Source organism: Rhea americana, unplaced genomic scaffold (assembly GCF_003343005.1).
Source record: "Rhea americana isolate MKP2758 unplaced genomic scaffold, rheAme1 scaffold_60, whole genome shotgun sequence".
NCBI classification, from domain to species: Eukaryota; Metazoa; Chordata; class Aves; order Rheiformes; family Rheidae; genus Rhea; species Rhea americana.
Genome location: NW_028186757.1, coordinates 1999408 through 2022337, shown reverse-complemented (window position 1 = coordinate 2022337; position 22930 = coordinate 1999408). Strand labels below are relative to the sequence as shown.

Below are 22930 nucleotides of genomic sequence, written 5' to 3'. Positions count from 1 at the left end.
CTGCTTTACTTGTAACACACAAAAGCTCTTTTAAAGAATTTTATGTTAATAAACAAACTGCATGCTGTATTGTAGATCTCCTGAAAGAATTAATATCAGTTTCTTTTGTATGTTTTTCAATGAAATATTTGCCATTTTGAGAGGTTCTTTAATGTCCAGATTCATTAAAAGTAAAGCACACTGTCACTTGGCTAGAAAAAAAAAAGCTTATTTGAAAAGTTTATGTTAGATCCCTCTTTTCTTAGATCTTTTATGTGCAGAGCTTGAAACCTTGTTTGGCCTAAATGTTCGTTTCAACATATGCCCATTAAATTGTGGGATATGCATAAAGTTGAAATACTTTGTTCATAAATTAAGCTCCTGTTTATTAAAATAAAACTTCAGATATATTTATGAAATCTTTAGCAGTAAGACTAGTTGAAAGAGTAAACACTGGTAACTCTCTTACCTCCTTTCTTTTTCAGCTTGCTTGTTTAACTAGTGTTCCTCTCACCTAAAAACTATCCCCCACTTCTTGTTAAGTAGAATATTTGTGCCATGGTGCAAGGTTGCAGGCTGAGCAATGAATGAGTAGAACTAAGGTACTATAAAAATGTCATGCTGAGAAGAATATCCCTTAGTTTATCCCTTTCTGGACCTGGTCACTGTTACAACCCTTTTTCTTTTTGGTAACGAGCACTGTTGCTGCCTGTGATGCTCACATGTCCTTGCTGTGTGTTTCTTAGACAAGGATGAGTGTTCGAAGGACAACGGTGGCTGCCAGCACGAGTGCATCAACACGGTAGGAAGCTATGTTTGTCAGTGCCGCAATGGGTTTGTGCTGCATGAGAACAAACACGACTGCAAGGAAGGTAAGTCGTAGCATATCTGAACAGTAGGAAATACAGCTGTCTTTTGGAAAGCTCTCTGCAGCTCTCCTTTAAAGGAAAAGGGGAGAAAAAAGGGATTCCAGAAGATTCTTATTGAATAGTTCTCTGATGCTTATAAAGTACTTTGTTAAAAGTTGAAATGCAAAAGGAAATGAAATGGATTTTTACTTCCTGCTTTCCTTATATTTAGTTGCTGTATGTATTTGTAGAGAGGCACTTGTGATTCAGTTATGGTGTAACAGGATGTGAATGACTAAGCTGTTCTCGGTAGATGCTCACAACTTGGTCTTAGCTGTTTTTCCACTTTAATGTATGTCTAGACACTATGGTTTAGAAATCAAAATAATTGCTCAGTAGCTGCAATATGGGTGTTAGCAGGAAGAGACTAAACAATGTTTCAAAAATGTTTAAAAATACCCACTGAAGTTGAATTGGCAAGATTTCTCTTGTGGATTTTCATATTTATTTGTGAGGAAAGCAGAATGGGAGGAATAGCAAAATACTTGATTAATTTTGGTACTTTGTTTATATTCTTGTATGTTATTTGTTTCAAAAGATGGCAATTCATTGTAAACAACAGCATACGTTTATGACAATCAGTTAACAAGCATGCTGAATTAGTTGCTGTAAAGTGTTTGCAAAGTGGATGAGCATGATCATGCCCACTGAAGTGGATGCTTAGCTCTCTTCCTAAAGCTCCTTTCCGTAAAGTGGGTCCCTGAGAGAAAACTGTACTTTTCTGGCTGCATCTGAATGGAGATTTCCAGACTAACCAATGCTATTGTTATTGGCACAGCTGAATGTGAACAGAGGATCCATAGTCCTAATGGGATCATCACAAGTCCCAACTGGCCTGACAAGTATCCCAGCAGAAAGGAGTGCACATGGGAAATCAGTGCCACCCCTGGCCAGAGRGTCAAATTAGTAAGTTTTGCCTATCCTACTTTTTTTTTTCACTCAAACCTTCTCAACTGACAAATCAATGATATGAAACTGTTACTAAGCTTTGCTATCAAGTTGCAGTCAAAGGTAAATCTCTTAAACAAAACCCCCACAACCCTGCTGACTGCTGCCGTTCCTGACCAACTGGGGCTACTTAATACCATGGAGCTGTGAATTTAAATTTCTGGTTATTGAAAATACTCTGGATAGCAAAGGGCAAGAATAATACTTTCCTCTGGTCAGACTTTAATGTATCAGTGTAGCAATGCATAAAAATAGCACAAAGTTTTGTCAAACATGACAGAAAGTATTTACATAAACTTAATGTGTACAGTATGCAGAATTACAGCTTACAAACAGTCCCTCTACATGTCTCAGCATTTTTATTCTCTCTCTYTCTTTTGATTGTATTTTTCAAGGAGGGAAAGAAGAAACAGAACAAAAGAATGTGGACTTAAATGCTGCACAAAATTTTAGCCTAAATAGATGAGTAACCTAAGTAGAGTTAAGGGAACTTTGTGTCTGGTTGGCTGAGGGCGGTACTGGTGGCTGAAGAAGAACTAACAAAACTGAGGGAGCTTCCAGACTCCTTGAAGTTGTGCAGCCTCTGTACAAAGCCARTGGCACAGACCTGTTGTGGATTTTTTCTGATTTGTATTCAGCCCCAATGTTCCTTTTGGCTTCAGGACATAGAGAGGAGCTTACGTGGCTGTCACTGCAGTACTGGTGGCCAACTACTCCTTTAGGCAGCAAGCAAATTCCACCCATTGTTCTAGATCTCTCACTCATCTGAAGAGGAAGTTTTGGATGCTGAGAAAATGTTTTTGTGAATTTGCACACAAAATCTCTCCTGCTGGGTATAAAATATAGTAATAAAGAAGTTACAATAATACGTGTGGAGAAACAAAGCAAAACCGAGTTTTACACACACACGCAGATTCCTTATTCTGAAGCATTTAATAATCTAGCAATTAGAAGGAGAAGGAAAGAAAGGATTGTTGTCCATATAGAAAGACTGCAAAARGGAAAAGAGCATTGAGATTTGTTTATGACAGAAATTGCCTTGTATATCTTATTGAAAGTCCAATAGTGTTTTTACAAATGCTTTGGAACAGATAAACTGAAGAAAAAATGTCTCTGCTTAAAAGTAGCAGAAGCAATACTCTACACCAATTTATGGATAAGAGGCATAGCCAAACCAGAACTCCTACTGCTGATGCTGATATGGGATTATGTGTTGATCTCTATTATCCAGGAGWAAAATGGTTAAACTCTTACTGCTGAGAGGGTGGTGAACGGTGTCTCTGTCCATTCAAAGGGTGAGAAAAAGGTTTTCAATGCAGAAGGCCTTCCTACTAGCCCTTCTGAACAAGTGAACTTCATCCTGTGTGCATAACCCAAAGCTCATCACAGGCATGGGCATGTTTCTGTAAGACTTTTCGGTACTTTTAAATTCAACAGGAGAAGCTCATGTGTAAAGATTTCTTTAAGAAAATATTGTGCGAGTCTGCTTTAAAATAAAAGATTTTAAAATTGGCTTTCTTCTGTGAAATTGGAGAAATTGGACAGAATTTTTCTACGTAGCATTTTCAAAAATACCTATATGATTTGGAGTCTGAAATCCACTTCTCTGTGAAAGCTAGTAGGGTCAGTCTCCTAACTTACAAGATCTTCAAAATCTGTCTGGCACAGCAAATTGCTCTATTAATAATACTAATATAATACCTCCACTATAGATAAATATTTCTTCTTGGACTTTCAAACCAAACTTAAGTTTACTCCTCACAGTTTACTTAGCCAAATTAAACAAGGAGAGAATTGATCTCTTCATTCTAGCAAAAGCACAGGAATTGTGAGACTAGGCTTCATTTTGTGGTGGGAGTTGGTATACAGAAACTAATCTTTTCATGTAATTGCTCTCACACTGATAATCATTGAAGTCTCTTCCTGAAAAGGGTAAAGTTAAGCATTCTGTGTAATTAAGAAGCCTATGAAAAAATGGATATGCACTTTGGAATTTTTAAATGAAATGTACAGATAAAGATGGCTTTGAAAATACATGTAACACAGAGAGAGAGAGACTTTCATAAGCTAATCAGCCGGATGTTTATAAGAGACAGACTTAAGTATCCCATGCAGGCAGCTATCCATAAGTGCCACCAGCATATCTGCTCAGAGTGCTATAGATAGTAAGGGTTGGATGTTCAGAAGCTATACGTAACACTCCTGAATAGTCTTTCTACTAATGAGACCATCAAAGTGAGGATTGTAGTCAAGTTGGGCTAGATTTTCAGAAGTATTTCTCCCAGGAAGATGAAGTATGATTTAACTATGCTACAACTTTATTAAATTATCAGTAAATGTTTGGCACTAAACAGTAAAGAGCAAGTTAGTAGCAACTCCTTTATTAGATTCAACTTTAAGGAAAAATGGTATCGATTCTCTTCTTTCAAGCCTGCTTATAGTCCTGCTGGGAACTGACTGCCTTTCTTTAAAAAGGGAGATTGTGTTTTAAAAGATGACTTATTTTGACCTTTTAAAAGATTTAATATTAAAATTTGCTTTTCTTTATAGAAAATCCTTTGGTTCTATTTATAATAGCTAGAATCAATTATTAGACTCACAGTGTATTTAGGATTTTCTCCTGTTCTTCTTCAGTGGAACCTAATATAGCACGTACCACTTACTACTGGGATTCCTAAACCTATAAGAGAGACATTACCATGATAATTCAGCTGTTAAGCGTATTAGGTTCCTCATATGGTGAGATTGCCTTTTTTGTAACAATCAGAAGAGAAAAATATTAATGGAATTTTCCTTTAAAAGAAAACTAAGCTCTAAGGCTGCTCTTGGACTGCATCTATTACTCTTGCTGAATCCAAATTGACTCGATTCAAATCTATATTTAACCAACTCCCTTGCAGTTAGTTTCTCAGCTTTTTGGGTTTTTAATCTATCAAATTTTATTTGGTTATAAATGACAACTCGTACTTGGCATCGTAAAAATAAGATGGCTGACTGCAATTTAAGAGCAGCAGGAGGAACTGCTGCACAGCTGTTTTTACTACCTCTGCAGTTTCCTTCCCTTAATATAAAACCCCAATTTTCTTGTGCAATGAACCTCTRTCTATTGTATCATGTAACTGTCTGGCTTTCACAAACTGAAAGTGCTATTCTGGTTCTTCTGGCAAAGAGATTTGTGTTTGCTGGTCATATTTCCTTTAGGTCAGCTGTTAGTATAAAGTGCCATCACATTTCATGTTGGCTGGCTTCCACAAGGGATTCAGTAGATTAGACTTGCTTTGGTATACCAGATAGAATGTATAATTATGATATCTTCAGTATTAACCATTTTTTTCTGTTAAAAAACAGGAGATTAAGAAATAGTATTTTCCATTAAAAAAATCAGGTGTTTGGCTACTTATTAGGAACACTTATACTTAGTGTTTTTATGTTTTTTTTTGAAGCAGGTTCTAAATTTTGCCTTGAATTTTAGGTTACTTGTGAAAATTCACAAAGTGTATGTTTATATTGCCTTCTTAGTGTTTACATGAGAGGAAAATACCAACCTTTTAATTCTAAGGCTTCTGGTTCAAATTTGGCCCTGGTCAAAAAGTTGCATCTGAAGTCTCTTAGATGCCTACCTTGAAGTAAGAAAGCTTATCTTCTAAGATTTGAATGATATCAACAAATTTTATTTGAAAAGCGGGTATTCGTTTAGTGCTTTTTTAGTAGTTTCTGTAGGTTAAAGCATATGGTTTGGATGCTCTGTTTGAGTTATCTSAGCTCTGATAAAAATTAATTGCCCAGGCTCTACTCCTATGGACTCACAATTTACAATTTTTAATAGCATTGAATTTGTCCTCGCAAGCCTCCATGAGTCTTGGGAGCAATAGCGAGAATCTTGATTCTCAATTATAGGAGAAGCATCAGACATTTGAAATGAGGTGAAGTTTGTGATCACTGTGTTTAAGCTATTGCAGCAATTTGCACTCTCTTGGGAAAGCTGAGGAGGGCAAAAGCAAGTCTAATGGAGTTTTTTAATAAARTCAAAATCCTTTTGCCATTTTTTTCACAATTTACTACTTTTCACAATGATTTCAGTAGCAAAAACATGACTTCAATATGCTGGATACAGCCAGGAATATTGTTGTTATAGAAGTTTTCTTTCTACATAGTAGGTTAGACAAGATAATTTTCAAGGTGTTGCGTTTTGTATGCTTTACATATGCACATTGCCATAGGTCATTCTCAGCTGTGTAAACTGATGTGAGGTAAGTATCTAGAAAAAGGCTTTATGGCTTTATATTTCATGAATGTTTCAAGGCCTCAACTATCTGAGGAACAAATCGATTTCATGCTTTCTGGTTTGTCTGCGTGTAAAGTGAAATTTGGAATAATCATACAAAATATAAGTACAAATTCAACAAAAAGATAGTAATATTCCAGATTTGCTATTATGTTATCGATTCTAATCTCTTATATGAAGGATACCTTGCCAATTTTTTAATATTCACTGTCTTAATTATTATTCCACTTTCTTAAAATCAGTGTGCTATTCAAAGCTACAGGCTTGTAGGAGCATAAAGCTCATTCAACTGCATGTACATTGCATTTTGAAACGTTTGCAGTATATATTTACCTTACAAGTGCAGTAAATGTAATAATACATTGAATCTCCTTTTTTCCCCAGACCTTTAATGAATTTGAGATAGAACAACACCAAGAATGTGCTTATGACCACTTGGAAGTGTTTGATGGTGAAACTGAGAAATCACCAATTCTGGGACGCTTATGTGGCAATAAGTTACCGGATCCTCTAATGGCTACTGGAAATAAAATGTTTCTCCGATTTATTTCTGATGCATCAGTTCAAAGAAAAGGCTTCCAAGCAACGCACTCAACAGGTCAGAAAATCAGGATGTGGTTTACTAATTTCCCCTTCCTTCTTCAGAAGGAACTGAGATGATTTATTAGACAACGTAATGTTACAACTAAATGTAACGAAACCTTAAAACAGTAGGAGAAGTCTGAGATTGGAGAAAATACCCTCTATAATTTAGGCATGCCTTTCTCTCTTTTGCTAATGCTGTTTTGCTCGCTCTCTCACTCTCTCTGGTTTGACTTTATGGTAATTTTAATTTTATAGGTAYGTGATTAAAAGACTGTGAAACAAGATCTGATAAGACTATGGCAYAGACAGTCTTAAGACATTTCTTAGAATTCATGCTATCAGTTTACAGAAGATTCAGTAGCTTCTCATTGTATTTGTGATGGCAGTACTTTACTGGGGCATGTGATGTACCTTACTTTCCTGTTCAATTTAAACAAAAGTCTGAGCTTTGTATAAACAGTTACTTTCCTGTAGAGCTGAAAAGTCAAAGTAGAATAGGAAAAACAATACTGAAGACTTTTCTAGTACCTTAAAAATATAATATTCGTGGTATTTACCATTTAATTTTGTGTTTTGCAGAAAACACTGAAATTTAAAGCAGGATTTTGCAGTTGTATTGATTCATTTCTCTGGACGTTTTCGTAGCGCTTGCATCGCTTTCCTGAGGTTGCTTAGTGCGCAGTGACCCCTAGTGCTAAATCTGTGAACCTCCCGCACTCCCTCTGAAGGCTTTTCTTTTTTTTTCTTTTTCAGCTGTAATATCAGTCTTTCCTTTCCGCAGTCCATTCTCCTTCAGGCAATATAYTGGAAATAAATATTACTGATGAATGGATTTATAACTACCTCTGATAGTATACGAGGTTTTACTGGCAGGTAACAGTTATTATTAGGTAGTATGCAGACCGATTAGTCAGTCTCTTATCCATACCATTTGAGGTATTCATAAAGTGTATGATGTATACGTAAAGCTCAGCTAACAAGTCCTCATACAGTAATATAAACCTATTTTTCTCTTTTTTTTCCCTTTTGACTCTGTTAAGAACAGTTCTAAAACGTTATTAATTAAATTTCCCTTTCAAAGAAAACCATCAGGCAACAGAATTTGAACAGTTTTTTCACTCTTCATGTCCTTGGTCTGGAAAGTGAAAAGTGGGGGGTTTTTTGATCATTTGTTTTTTTAAAAACCTGTCAGTCAATTTATTTTTCTTCTTTTTGAAGACCTTATTTTACAAAAATGGCGCTACATTTTCTACCTACCCTACCACAATAATCCCTTGCTTTATATACAAAATYAGATAGGAATGGTAATAATGACTTATTTGTTATATTACCATGAGGTAAATGAAAGTCAACTCTTTTGGGGAACAGACGTTATGCYGTCTTACTTATTTTCTCACTTTCAGTTTGCAGAGCTGAAGCAGTCATTATATGAAAGAATTTCAAATTTTATATTCCCTGATTCTAGTTACATTATGACTTGATGGAACTTCCCTCATATATGCTTTCTTGCAGTTTTTATGCCTTAACTGTAAAAACTTTCTGAGCATATATAATAGTGCATTTCTGAGAAAAGTTGAAGAATAAAATCTACCTGTTTAAGAATGCTATARAAATTATAAAATTTTGCCCCTTTAAGATTAGGTATTTGTTTCTGTAGGCTGTTTTTGTGCAAAACATTCATTAAGTTAACTATGAGCATGTGTTGTGAGAGGCACCATAGAACTCAATTTGAGACACAGCAAAGAATTTACAGCCTTTTCTTGCTATCTTGAGCCAAACAGKCATTCAGCAGGAATTTTACCTATATGCTTTTGAACACAGACATTAATGAATAGATATATGCCAGGTGTTTAGACCAGGTATTATATTTTCTTRTTTTATTTTCTCTAGCAAATAACAATATGCAATGTATGCAGTATGCATTCGAAGTAGGCAAGATTGCTTTTAATCCTGTCTAGCTGTGCAAGGGTAGACAAGGGCAGTGGAGGAAGCTGCTGTCTTCGCTTCTGGCGTCTGGGTGGAACTTGCTTGGTGGAAGGACTTGTGTCATGTGGCAGCTATGAAATAAGTCACTGGATCCTATACCAGAATGTGTCTGTGCTCCTGTATTCCTGACAGTGTTTTGGATTGGTGTGTAAGACCTGTACCAAAGCTTTTGATCACTAACTTTTCTTTTTTTGATCTTTATGTRACTCTTGTCAGACTTTTGAGGTTACTTTGAGAACGGTTCAAAGGATAAATATGTAATACATGATAATTGATACAAATATGARGTTCTATTTCTTCAGCAGGTCCAGAGATTAAAGTTTTGAATTTGTTAAATGAATATATGATTCCATGTACCTAAGAAATTACACACAAAAAAAGAAAATATAACATAAAATTCTTATGTCTCATGTTTAGTGGTCTGTATCTCCTACAAAAAATGTTTTAAAAACTATTTTAAAATATGAATCAGCTAGTTATTTGGTCTGCTAAGTCACCGTCTTGATGTTTTAGTGACCTTTTTTTCTAGTAGMTCCTGATGATCATCAGATTCCTCTTATGTAACACTTTTTAGCTCCTAGTTTCAATAATTCCAAATTTGAATGAATCAAAYATTTCAGACCGCGGGATAAACCTGCAGCAGCAGGGTCAATAAGGTTTCAAAAAATAGATTGGTTAGAAAACCTTTCCTGAACAAATTGAAACGTATAAAATGTGGTTTTTAAAGTGACATGTACTTTTGGAAATCATTTCTGTTGTATTTTCCCCRTCAGAAAAGTCATAAGCCCATTTAGAAGGAATTTATAAAAATGCTTCCATCAGAACATTAAAAAAACATTTCCCAGGGAGTGATTCAGATGCCTGAACACCGGCATCTGGTTCCCTTCTGTACCCCCTCATCTATTGTGCCTGCACTCAGCTGCTGTTGCAGAAAGTTGCAGGTCTGCTGYAGGTCCTGTCCTGTCTGCCAGCCTGGTGGTGATGCCTCTGACAGATCTGGGCATCTCAGGTGGCCCTAGATGCATGTTTACAGTCCTGAATTGCTCACTAAATGTCTGTGGATAGTTCAGTGTGGCAATGCTGTATCAAACTTAAAATCGGTTTTATGAGCTCTGATAGAGCACTGCTGGTAGATTTAAGCTCTTCCCAACTGTATAGCTTATTAAATGGCCAAGAAACTACGTTGTTTCTATCCTTAGGGTTGTAAGAGGCTTGAGAGCCCCTAAAAAGGGGGAGGGGGGGGAACAAGAAAGAGATGCCTAATAGTTTGTGTTCCTTAGTTGATATAGAAAAAAATCTTCCATCTGAAACTGTCAGATCAATAGCACTTTGGAAGTCAGTCGTATTTGTCTGCAGTGAGATATATACACTATATCTACAGCAGAGTAGATGTACCTGCAAAACAGAAAGCAGCAGTCAGTGCWGCTAGGTTAATTCTGGTAGCAACCCTAAATATTGCTGCATGGTGCTGCCCTGTTCTGTGCAGATTCATCACAGTTTGTGCGATGCTGATTTGGAGCTACATTGTGCAGGTTAGACAGAGACTTTTGAAACTACAATTAAGTACTAAAGGAATTGAAAATTTGACTTCTAATTTCCAAATACTATTTTTTCCTAAATATCTAAGGCTACATTCCTTGGGAGGAGGGTGGAAGAATGGAAATTGCCATATAAGCTTAAATTTTCTGTAGCTGCTAGTATGGCTACACCATTTCTTTAAGCTCATATATGCTGCAGCAAGCACAGGGAAGCAATGTGGACAGTTCATTAAACATTTTATGCTTTAGCAGCTGTTTTGTATCTGAAGGAGGGAGGATTTTTAATGCTGGCAACATTCCCATAAAAAAACAGAAATTATGAAAAAAGAAAAAAATAGTAAACTAGTGTAATGATGAGCAATAAATCTGTATGAAGAATCCCAAATTTATTGGATGCTCTTATCTGTTCTTCTAAAAGAAAGACTTCAAAATTTCAGGTTGAATAACTGGTGACTAATAATACTCCACTTACATATTTTTTTTTCTATTTGTTTCCTATTTGTTTTCCTTAATTTCCTTGTTAATAAAAAAAAAAGCATATATTTGTCAAAAATATGAATTTTCCTTGTTATAGTCACCAATTCCTACCTGAAATATGACTGCAGAATATAACATTGTGATTGGGCATGTTTAGTGCAGGTGGAGTCGGTGCCACTGCAGTCTTGCTCAAATTATCTCTTCACCCAAACTTAGTGTGTGAGTTCTGTAATTTGGTTCCGATGATTATAAAATGATCAATGTACATGTGATCAAAATGCAGATAAATTATCTATTCATTTGTCAATAACAATGGAATAAGTTGTAAATGTCAGATTTTGGTTAAAGCTTATTTGCACTTGGTGTTTTTATCTGTGCTGTAAAGAGGATGAGAAACTTGATGAGAAACCAAGACCAAAGCTAAATTATGCTGTTTTTGTTGAAATCTTCGTAGCTGTAAGAAACTAAGTCTCCACCCATCTCCTGGAAACATAATAAACAATGAATTTTTTTTGAAGATAATTTTTGATTTGCCTGATAATAGCACTTTTAATTGACAGATACCGAGCAGCTATACATTTAAGTTATCTTAAAAGCTAAACTCACTGGAAATTTGTAATAGAATATGAATTTTATTTATAACTACTGAAAAATTTTGGAACAGAAAAATTGAGGGTTTTTTTGTCCATGTATTTTCAGTGGTTTCTAATCTCCTTAAGCAAACTGGCTAAGAACAATCTATTGGACTATACAGTAAGTTTATTCATACTTAATTATGAACTTTTASAGCAGATGCAGACAAATGTGTTTCAAACAACACATTTTGTTTATAAAGTACAAACAGATTTGTAATGAAAATATTGGTATGATATAAGGCACCAATCTTCTCTTTAGGACTTTCCTCAGGAGCACAGAGGATACTCCACTTGCAGCATTTGCCTTGCTGACCTTAGGTATCTTTCAGATGTCTGTYGTGAGAACTTCCTGTCCTTTGAACTCCTTTTCATATGGCTTTGGTGTTCCCTGTCTCTCTCACTTACATGAAAATTATTTAGGAAATGTGTTCAAGTCTTTGTAGTTACAAAAAAGGATTTATRTAGCAGAATGATATATTATCCTGAGCTTCCTCCATTGACGCTTGCTCTTGGTCTCTTTTTTTCTGGTTTGTTTCATGCATAATTGGGCTTTATCAGTTTGGGAGTGTCCTGTACTTGTTTTGAGCCCTTAACTAGACAAATAGTCACAATACGACAGTAAGTTTCTATTTAGAATTCAGTCCAAAATACAAACCACTTAAATATGAATCAGTTTCAGCCTGTGTATTCACAYCACGTGTTCCTTGGTTGATCTGTTTTTGAAGTAAAAATTCACTCGACCTGAATCAGGCGAGGCATCTACAGAGAAAAAATACTTGTTTGCACTGAGTGACCTTCTTAGTTTGTTCTTTTTTTTTCCCCCCTCCTCCTTTCTCTGTACAGAGTGTGGTGGCCGGCTGAAAGCTGAAGCCAAGCCCAAAGATCTGTACTCTCACGCTCAGTTTGGCGATAACAACTACCCAGTTCAGGCAGACTGTGACTGGCTCCTGGTGGCAGAGCGCGGCTGTCGAGTTGAGTTAGCGTTTCAGACTTTTGAGGTAGAAGAGGAGGCAGATTGTGGTTATGACTATGTGGAGCTCTTCGATGGTCATGATAAGTCAGCTATGAGACTTGGTCGATTTTGTGGATCTGGGGTAAGTAACCAGGTACTAAAACTTTTCTACTTCAATAAATGCCAAAAATACAAAGAAGGGTGGGGGAGAGGGGACAAGCAGCACTAGATTACTACACCATAAGGTGTATATATCAGAATATATCAGAATGTGTCTTTTTAAACAAATTAAAGATTTCTAAAATTTCTTTAACTTACAGATTTCAAAATTTCTATGACTTTTAAAAACATTCCCTTTGAGTATTTTAAGTATTTTCAACCAGTAAATTTTCTTCTCTGCCCTTTGGGAGAAGGGAGGGAGTTGAGTGTGTGTTGTTGTTAGATTTTTTTTTGTTTGTTGCTTTTTTGGCCCAGAGCATTATAATGTTACATTACATTTCAGGAAGCTGACTGTGGAATGCTTATCAGTTAGCATCCTTTTTTCTTTTTTTTCTTTCTTTTTTTTTTAAAAAAAATGTTTTCCCTTTAGGAGAGAGAAATTCATTGGGGCTGGAAATTGCCAAGTTAAAATTGTTTCAGTCTGAATGAACTGGTCGTATCTTATGAGTGGCAAGTAGTTGTAGTATGTTTGTCTATTACTAAAACTTCTGGGGAAGAAAAAAGCTCCTAACCTGAGAGTGTACTTTGAACACTATTGTTCCAAAAGCATCTCTGTCATATTTTAATTGTGACACATGGAGGAAGTTGGCTAGGTGACATGCTGAAAGAGAAATATCTTATTTCTCTTCACAGTTGCATTGTTCTGTTGTCCACCTTCCTTAAAAGCTGGTGACATGGTCTCACAAATCATCGTCAATTCTTTATATRTGTACAAATCCAAGCACACTTTCATACATACATGCTTTGCCTAGATAAAAAGTCTGAAAGACTATGTGAAATGGTAGGAGCTCTTAATTAACAACATGCCACTTGGACTTATCCATTGTGCTGGATCAGACATCTCAGTTGTCCTGACTAGTTGACTGTAGTTGAAGCCAACTTAAACCTTTAGGGCACTTTAGGACACTTAGGGAAAAAGGAAAGGTGCTACCACAGAAGTGCAGGCAATACTMGAAGAGAAATAGTACAACTGATGCCAGATCTATTACTCTATGAACAGGAAAATTTTCTTTGCACGCATGCCTATTTTGCAGGGAGAAGTGCAGCAGATTGGAACATTGACCCAGCCTCTGGCTGACAATTTTTCTTTTTTCTTTTTTTCTTTTTTTTTTTTTGCCCCCCTTGATTTGATATGGATGAATGACTTCAGAACAAAGCACATGTTTTCTATTTTATCTCGTATTTCCTATTAAAAGCAAAATAAACTGAACTGAAAGAGAAAAAAGACACCATAAGTATACATTACCACTTTTTCAAATTTAGATTTGGTAGTTCAATTTGTACTTCTGCATCAATGTGCAGCTTCGATAATAAGACAGGCTATCATGAAGAATAATATGTGATTATCTGAGTCGGTTGTGTACCCTAATTTGGAGTACTATATACAGTCCTGCCYGGTCACTTCCATGACTGGAGCAGAACTGTTGGAGAGATCTGGGAAGGAGGACAAAAGTTTAATTTTTCTTTCTCTYGTAAGTAAAAATAAGAGAGTCAATACAAACTGGAAAATTTAGAACAGTTTCAGAAAGTATTATGCAAGAGGGTGCTCTCCAGGCCCAGAGCTTCATGATTTAAGCTGACCTCCAGCTTTGAGGAGTTTGAGTTATAACTTCCTGAGAATCCACCTAAATTTGGCCTGGCAGAGTGTCTTCATCCTCTTAGCTTTAGGGTCTAGCTTATGTCAAAGAGCATAGGTACCTAATATCTGTCATGTAAGGGTAGTACAGACATTTCCAGTGTGGAAATTTGTACGTTCTCATTGTTCTTCTAGTCTGCATTGTTTTCCAAAAATCCTACAATGCAAGCCTACAATTTAGAGTTGAATGAGTAGAAGTATTGTGTTAGTTACAGATAGCAGTATATGAGACCCAGTGGAATTACACAGCGAAGTATAAAAGGAAGAGAAATGTCCAGTAGAAAAACAACTTGAATGAGTAGAATAAATAGACATCARTGTGGACAGCTCATTCATTTATTTGTTCATTTATTTTAGCCACCAGAAGAAATTTATTCAGCGGGAGAAGCCATGTTACTCCACTTTCATACTGATGATACAATCAACAAGAAAGGATTTCATATACGATACAGAAGTATAAAATACCCAGATAGCACGCACACCAAAAAATAACACAGGAACCTCTATGCCAGAAAATGAGAACAAGGAAGAAAGAATGCACAATGGAAAGGAAGGAAGGCATGCCTTTTTTTTTTGAAATTATTAGCACAAATGTTTTATATGAATTCAGTTGGAATGATGACTTATAAGACCAGAAAAAAAAGAGAGTTTGCCTATCCCAGTGGAAYAGATATGATGACAATGTGCAGACTCCATATTTGACTGTCTCTGCAAAGCTGGTGAAAGGACTTTGCATGCTTCCAGGGAGAATATAAAAGCTTTTGTTCATGACTTGACACTTGTCATGGATGTGTGCAGATTCAATCAGTTAAATTCAGGGGAAGGGACCCTGCAGACTGTTCTTCCTTCTGTAAATTGTATGGTGTCCAGGAGAAAAAAAGGCTCTTTCAGGTCACATACTCAAAATACTATCTTTATATTTCATTCTGGTTGCTTTGATTTTGTATCTTGGATACAAAAGACATGTACAAAGACATGTAACAAGATATGAAATGGGATGGTCTTCCTACATTGTTCTGTGTTTTTTTTTTTTTATGGATTCATCTGTCATATCAGGTTATCAGTGTTTTGAAACTGGAAAATCTTATTTCTGAAACATAAATGATCTTAGAGCGTTTTGTTTTACTAACAGTTAAGTCTGAATTGTTACATTGGTCATCACTAGCTGAAGACTCAGAATTTGAATAATATAAGCATCTGAAAGTATTAGGTTTACTGATTAAGTAAGCTATCTCTGATGATGTGCTCTTATTTTGCACTGAATAAAGAAGAGACTGAGATAAAAATCTGTATCCATGAGAAACATCAAGAATCATCTGAAAYTCCTCCTACTGATTCTGTTTTCAGCAGTTAATTTTGGAACCGCTACTAAGCTTTTTTTCTTCAGACCTCTTTGTGAATGAGTTAATTGTCTGTTTTAGCTAATCAGAAATGAAGCTACAGTAGTATCCAAGAGAGAGGTTACCCAAAGAGTTGAGAGAACAGGAGCATTTGTTTTCTTGGAATAAGAGTATTTGTGATGGCAAAAAACCCAATACAATAGACCCAGGATTTGTTATCAAGAGTGAATTCCTATGGTGCTATTCCGTGAACATTAAAAGCAAAAACAAACCAAGAAGTTTTAGACTTTTGAGCCAACATCTTGCAGATCATGAATGTCTCACTATGCCTGGCTGCATCTGAAAAATGAAGACTTACTGCTCCAGCGAAGAGCTCGTTGCAATGGCAGCACTTGTCCTGTGGAACAACTACTATTATTGCCTTAGAAATCTCGCACACGATCAAACAGATCTTCCTGTAGATACACCTTTAATTTGATAAATAATTTGACATGGACACTTCAACATATACTGACAAAAGGATCTTTGAGCAAAAACCCCATCTGCAGAGCAAGATCATCTGCTGTAAATAGTGACCTGCTTTTGCTGTAGAAATGTTAAGTTTAGAACTGAAATATTCTATGTGCTTTAGGCCATACATGGTTTTAGTCATAATATATGTGCATTCTGTAAGTATTGTATGAATGAGTGCTCCAGGAGAGTGAGAGGTATTRTATGGGTGAAAATTGAATTGTTTCTTTATGTGCCAAGTTCTATCAGGACCCTGTTTGACTGTAGCAACTTTTCTTTAAAGGCTTCATAGACAGATAATGAGGACTTCTAGTTGGCAAGAATCCARTTAAAATGAAGTATTATGTTTCACTTACAAAAAATATTATTTTGGTATCCTTTGATGTAAGTTGCTACTCAAATTAGCTTAGTTTCTGTTACCTTACTATGAACATACATTGGCACTAATAAATCTGATTTTTTTTTTACAAAAATAAAAACCAAAAGTCTGTTTAGGTGTCATTGGCTGTGTTAGCACCTGTATTGCTATTAATATATTGTCACTTTCCTGACAGCTTCTGTGTGTGAAGTTCAAAGACTGAATCATTGTATTTTTATAACATTGCTTCATTGCGCTTTGTTTGATTCATTTTTCAGGGTGTTTGCACAAGAAGTGAACAGCATGCACTGTCTCCATGGCCTTTACTACTAAATCCTGTCACAAAACTTACAGTAGTTAAAAACAAGACTAAACCTATTCTTAACAGTAATACATAATTTATCAGCAGTGTTGGATTCCTGTGCTGCAATTTTGAGAGAAGAGCAAGAATCAGCAGCAGTAGCATCTCCCTAGCAAGTTTTTCTCTTCTCCAGATTTGGGGTTTTTATTCCCCTCAGGGTTATTTTTAACTGAGCATGAAAYTGAGCCAAGATTGTTGGTTTTGGAAGGTTTTTTTTCCTATTTATTCTTAGAGGCTCCTTTGTGTATAAATCTCATTGTCCTATATAAAATAGTGCAACTGAAGTAGTTGAGGAGGAGAGTTGAACTGAGCAAGCTGAAGGCAAGGACACCATGTAGGRTACTTCCAGGACCTAATGGAAGGTAACTGGGGTCATATCATGGTGCTATCAGATGCTATTAGAAATGTAGTTATTTCTAAATTCTGAGAGTTTTTCTTCTGAAATAATGAAACTCACATGTTCAGTTAACTCCTAGTTTAATGAACTACACTTTAGAGAAAGCAAATCTCATACAACCAGCAGAACAATATAAGAGCAATTCAACAAATCATTTACGCTGATGAAACAGTGAAAAATGTGGTTTCTCAAAAGATCTTTGAAATGTGGAAATTTGTTCAGAATGCATTGTCTTAAATTCTTACCTTTTGAGTAGTCCACAAAACAGGACACAGTCTGGCAGGCTGGAGAACTACTTTTGAGATCTAGTTGCGATATATTTCTTGGCAAAACTCCCAGCGGGGTTAGGATGTTATTAATATATTCTCATTCCTATTTACCACAACTTTATGACCTTAGGCAAGCTACTGGGTATGAGTTAATTTCTTTACAACATGATGATAAATATTTTTTCTTGGTTATGTAAAGATCTGATGTGAGCTGAGTATTTTTCTTTAATGCTTTTAAGTTCAGCRTAGAATTGCCAGGTTGATGGAATATGCTGTCTCTTGGACTTGTTTTCCTGGCTGGCTTTTGAAGAATTGAAGCATGTAGCAGACCAGATTCCTTGATCAATACCACGCTTAGATAAGAGGGAAGATATATTCATGAAAGGCTTCTTGTCCTTAAAAAAAACACACACACACACCCTCGTACAAATCATTGGTATAAACCAATAAAACAGATGCTGTACATGAGAGCTGAGTGCACAGCCGAACTGAATAAAGCAAGGTAGGTGTACACAAAGCAGATATTCTGTTCTTTGGCCCTCTGTGGTAAGCTGCAGCATATTTGAGTAATCCTGCTTTGCTCTGAGAACTGTGAAATAGCTAAGTAATCTACGCTGACCTGAGCATGGGTAAGAGCCAGATCCTTAACGTTACATTATTGCAGCATTTCTCTTTCAGTTAAGACAGATTGCCTTTTGAACAATTGGAAAAAGAAAGAAAAAAGCTAGATTAATTGGGTGTAAACTTTATCCATCGGAGGGGTCCGTCTGCAATTTTGCTCTACTGCCAGAAGTACAGCTGCTACACCTAATTTTTTTATAATGGAGGGAATTGGTTTTGACCTAACAGGGTGTGTGCTATGCTAACTGTAGCAGGGTGCTGCGCCACCATGGCCTGTGGTCACTGCTTTAACCACAACGTAAACATTTAGTTGTAAAAACTTATAGATACCAGAGTTGGTTATGGACCTGGTAATAAGTAATTCGAAGAAAGTACTCAGACTCAAAATAGACCTGACCGGTATCCAGAAGGAAATTTTCCTTTCACTCCAGGGATTAAATTGGGCTCAAATGAGTAACAAGAGCAGTAGAATGTTATCACAATAACATGCAGTCATACAAATTGGCACCAACCACCTTATCTAAAAGGTTGCTCTTCTGTTATTTTTATTTTATTATTGCTTCCAATTGACCAGAATAAAAAAATGAGAAAAGCAAAAAAGCTCACCTCTTCCTGAAAAAGGAGAACATAAAGGTACTAAAGATATTATATTACACTGAAAAAGTAAGTACATGTAGTCTCCAAAGTCAACATTGTTGCAGAGCTGATATGTTAATTCTGCAGTACTACTTTCATACACATTTAGTATGCTTTCTGCTGTGTTGCTTTCACTTGCGGAAGGAAAAGTTAGATGGTTAATTAGATGAGTCACTAAATTTTTTGACTAGAAAACAGAGGATAAACTCTAGGCAACCTGAAGAATATCTTGCTTTAAGTCCCTACTGGTGCATATCCTGAGTAACTACCTGCTTCTGAGAGGCATTAACATTGGTTTGTAACTCTTTCAAGGTGTTTCCCTCCCCCGCCCCCATATCCCAGCAGTCTCAAGTTTTGTTGTTCTGGGTTGAATAGTTGGGGGGCACACTTATGATTCCTTATGATCTGATTCTGTATGAATTGATTTATTTAAAATAGTAGGCAGCTGCTTAATCCCATTGTTACAAAGAATCTGTCTGAAAAGTCCTCTAAAAGCAAAAAGAACAAAGGAAATAGAAATTTTCATGATTTTCTTTGTAGCAGGTTTTCTCACTTATGTGAGTTACACACCCTGAGTTCACAATAGAAGAAATGTGGAAGAGTTTCAAAACAGTATTTAAAGTATGATGGTGTTGGGTGAATGGCGAAAGAAAACACTGGCAAGCTGTGGGTCTCTGTCTTGATACCACCTCTGTGGTGGTTTTCTCATGCTGATTTCTACTTGTCTTGTAGACAGCCTATCAGATCCTATCCTAATTCAAGAACAAATGATATAATATTTAAGCTTCTGCCCTGCCCTCCATCACCTTTAGATGTAGGTATTCTTCCTGTATTGTTGGGTATCTTTGAAAGGATCATTGATTCTATACATACATAGATGGTGATTGCCATGTGATAGCTACAGTAAAAGGCCTTATAGCTACAGTCTGAACAATTCTGGCCAAGATTCAAAATAGGATCTTTGTATAGAGCTGGTACTGACCATTGTTGAATTATCCTTACTAAATTCATATTCTGAAGAGCTGTGTGCGTAGCCAGTCATTTGATTTCCTTGAGGTTAGTAGTAATATGCTTGCCTTTTTTTTATTGATAGTGTCTTTGGTTGATAATAATAGGAACTGTTTTCCTCAGTAAGATCCTTAACCTTGAGTATATTATATAGGAAGACCATACTGAGATACCATGTTTGCTGTTGAAATAGTTCGTTACTTAAGAATTTTTATTGCTGTTATGATGTTAGCAAAAGCAATGATACGGTGAAGACATGGAATAAAGGAACTTTGGGACATCTCTAGATAGTCTAAATCTATCACTAAATACAGTAAATCAAACTTGCAATGCAAACCTTCTTTGAGGGTACAGCATCACTAGCATAACATTAAAAAGATGAGTATTTTAGAAGAGATTAATAAATCTTGGATTTACTCTCAGTTTGAGACATGAAAAAAGCTTGTGTTACTCTGAGTTCACACCTGTTTAAAGTATTGGCTATTGAATTACAGTGTTAAAAGGATTTGTGTGTGTGTGTTATAAAAAAGAATCTTAATATTAGGGAAAGGTAGTGCTTGTCAAATGAATGTAGTGTGTGCTAACTTACTATAATGCGCATTAATGATGGGGAGGGAGCAACTCCCAATGTCATTTACAGAAAATCTGAGTTATAAATCCCCATATTACAAAAGACATGCTTGTGATGTGTTTATAAGCACAATGGAAAACTTTACTGGGACTGTCTCATAATACTTTCATTCTTGCCTGAATTTGCTTGTGAAAATGTAGCTAAAGCTCAGTGAAATCTTTGGGTAGAATGGTACAAATTAAATGCTATAAGGCATGAAATTCTTTTAACTAGTCAATATCCAAAACTTTTTCCATTAATAATACACTATAGTCCTCTTTAACACAAAAATTTCCACAGCAGTTTATCTTTTAAATTATTAGTGCCTTTGTCTTTAAGATATTTTTACTTGTTTGCTAACTATGCCATTGTATTTTGCTAATTTTGCTATTTGTAGAATCTTATATTTAGGGCAAAATTGTCAATATAACAACTGTTTCAAATCTGAGAACAGTTTGGGCATTAATTTTGATTTGCCTTCAAGGCATATATGATATCAGCCATTAAACATAATGGTTTCAAGCTGAAAGCCTTTATTGAGAATTAATACTATTGGGAAGCAAAGAAAAGCTTTCCACCCTTTTTAGGATTATCATTAATTAAAATGAAGAATGTGTACAAGATTTACAAATAGAACTGCAGGAATGCTAAATTCATTGGGAGGAATTTGATGTTAGATTGCAGATCACTAAGAGGCATAGTTTTGTCCTATGAAATAGTATCTAGAGAAATGTTTCAGGAAAACTAGTGAATATATTCTAATAAGAGCATTATGAATAAGAAAACCCAATTTATTTTGATTTTGTTTTTGTTTAAAAGAAACATTATGCTGATTAGCAGCTTTAAATGATTTTGGAAGGGCAAACTCAATAATCTCTCATTCCTAGTTCTGCCGAACAGATACCAAGAAAGACCTGGAAACGCAACAATTATTGCCAGAAGTAAAAATACTGTTAGCAAAATGACCAACRTGGTAAGAGCAGAATGCTAAATAAATATTTATGAATGCAGTTGGAACATACCTCTGTATTGGAAGATACAAGGACTTTCTACTTTCTGCCTGAAAAAATTTTGCACAAAATGGCATTTCAGACGTTGAATAGTCAGTCAGCTATTTGACCATAGGCTGATTTTAGTCTGAATCCATGTTACATCTGTATTCAGGATTCGTTACAAAATAAATGCATAGTATGTATTCATTTAGTGTTACAGGGGTCCATTTTCTCAAGTTAGCAATACTCATTTGAAACAGTAAAAGCTTTTTAAAAGCTGTTTACCTCTGAAGGGGTATCCTTTGCCAGAGTGTTAGTATGTATCCYGAAAGAGATTCTGGGGAAAAAATAGTAAGAATAACAGAGTAAGAACACGGTTCTGTGTTCTGCGTGTATATCCTGTGGTCCACACTGTGCCAGTGGTTGCTGCAGGGTGTAGAGACAGGGACAAAAGCATAAGGGGCCAGATGCACTGTGGCAGGCAGCTGTGGTAGCAGCTGGAAGCCTGAACCTGACGAGATCGGAGGGGCACGCAGAGAGCCTTGAGCAAACGCAGCATGTTGAGCTACCTGGGCACCACGTTTTTCTTTCCGCCTTATGCTTGGCGGTCCTTGGCCGTAGGATTTCCCTTCCTAGATACACTGTTAGGCAAGCAGTATGATTAGCTTCTTGAAGAGGAGTTAAATTATCCTCTCATTGAAGGGGTAGTCGGTAGTCTCTCYGTAGGCTGGTTTTTACTCAAGGAACAAGGATTGTTTTGCTTTTGATGGATATTGCTGAAAGCAACTACAACTTTAAAAATATAAATTGGATTTCAGTTTATGTTCACTTTATGCTGAAGACTACTGAACTGAGGGCAACTGGTAATAAAGACATTTGTCTGAATTAAGGCCRTAAATAAGAAACGGCGCCTCTTCCTTTCTTGAGGGCAGTACATATTTTGTCTGCTAGAGGAAACTGCATATTTGCTGCTTTTATTTGAAATCRGGAAACAAATGACCTTTAAAAAGCAAGTGGGAGAAAAACGTTTTCTGAATCTTTAAACTTCCACTGTTAGAAATGGTTTGGAATAGCCACGATACATCTTCATAAGGAACTCYTGAGTCTGAACACACAGAAGAACTGAGAGAGGACAGAAGAATGAAATGGTTGTGACTAAATACACCATTGTCATTGCTTCTACAAGAAAAGACAGACTTTTTATTTTTGGTGGAGCACTTCATTGCTTTAAAATCACAGAAAATATCCCCAATGTGTTCCTTAAAATCCCTTCTCTGGGTGAAGCTGTTGAATGAAGAACAGCTGTTTGCATCCTGAATGAGATAGACTGTCTCAAGTCTAAAAAATAATCTCTGGAAACAGTATTCAAATGAAAAATGTACACTATTGCAAACACCCTTAGTGCTTGATGTRTCCAAAAAGGAAGGCTATGCTTGCCTGTAATGGCACTTCACTAAATGTTCGTTGTTCTGATACATGTTACCTGAGGAATACTTAAAAATTTGTTACTCAGTTTTCTGGTTCATTTTTCCRGATATATAAGAAAAATAGTGAAAATTAGGCATGAGTTCATAGTGAAATTTATTGTAAAATAACATCAGGATTGCATAACTAAACAGATCTTTGGCAYGAATAATAGAGTACTGAGAGATGTCTGCGGTTACCTCAGACTACATTCAC

The 22930-nt window shown here is 36.0% G+C and overlaps 1 protein-coding gene across 2 annotated transcripts in view; it reads left to right on the top strand.

Moving 5' to 3' along the window:
• The window catches only part of TLL1 (tolloid like 1), a 136599-nt gene extending 119936 nt beyond the window's left edge, over window positions 1-16663 (top strand). For both annotated transcript variants that reach the window (XM_085319822.1, XM_085319824.1), the window contains 5 exons: window positions 726-851; window positions 1666-1793; window positions 6505-6718; window positions 12185-12435; window positions 14506-16663. In XM_085319822.1, coding sequence (XP_085175948.1) covers window positions 726-851; window positions 1666-1793; window positions 6505-6718; window positions 12185-12435; window positions 14506-14640 — 854 coding nt within the window. In that variant the 3' untranslated portion in view covers window positions 14641-16663. The remainder of the gene's footprint in view (window positions 1-725; window positions 852-1665; window positions 1794-6504; window positions 6719-12184; window positions 12436-14505) is intronic.
• Window positions 16664-22930: the final 6267 nt, after the last annotated feature.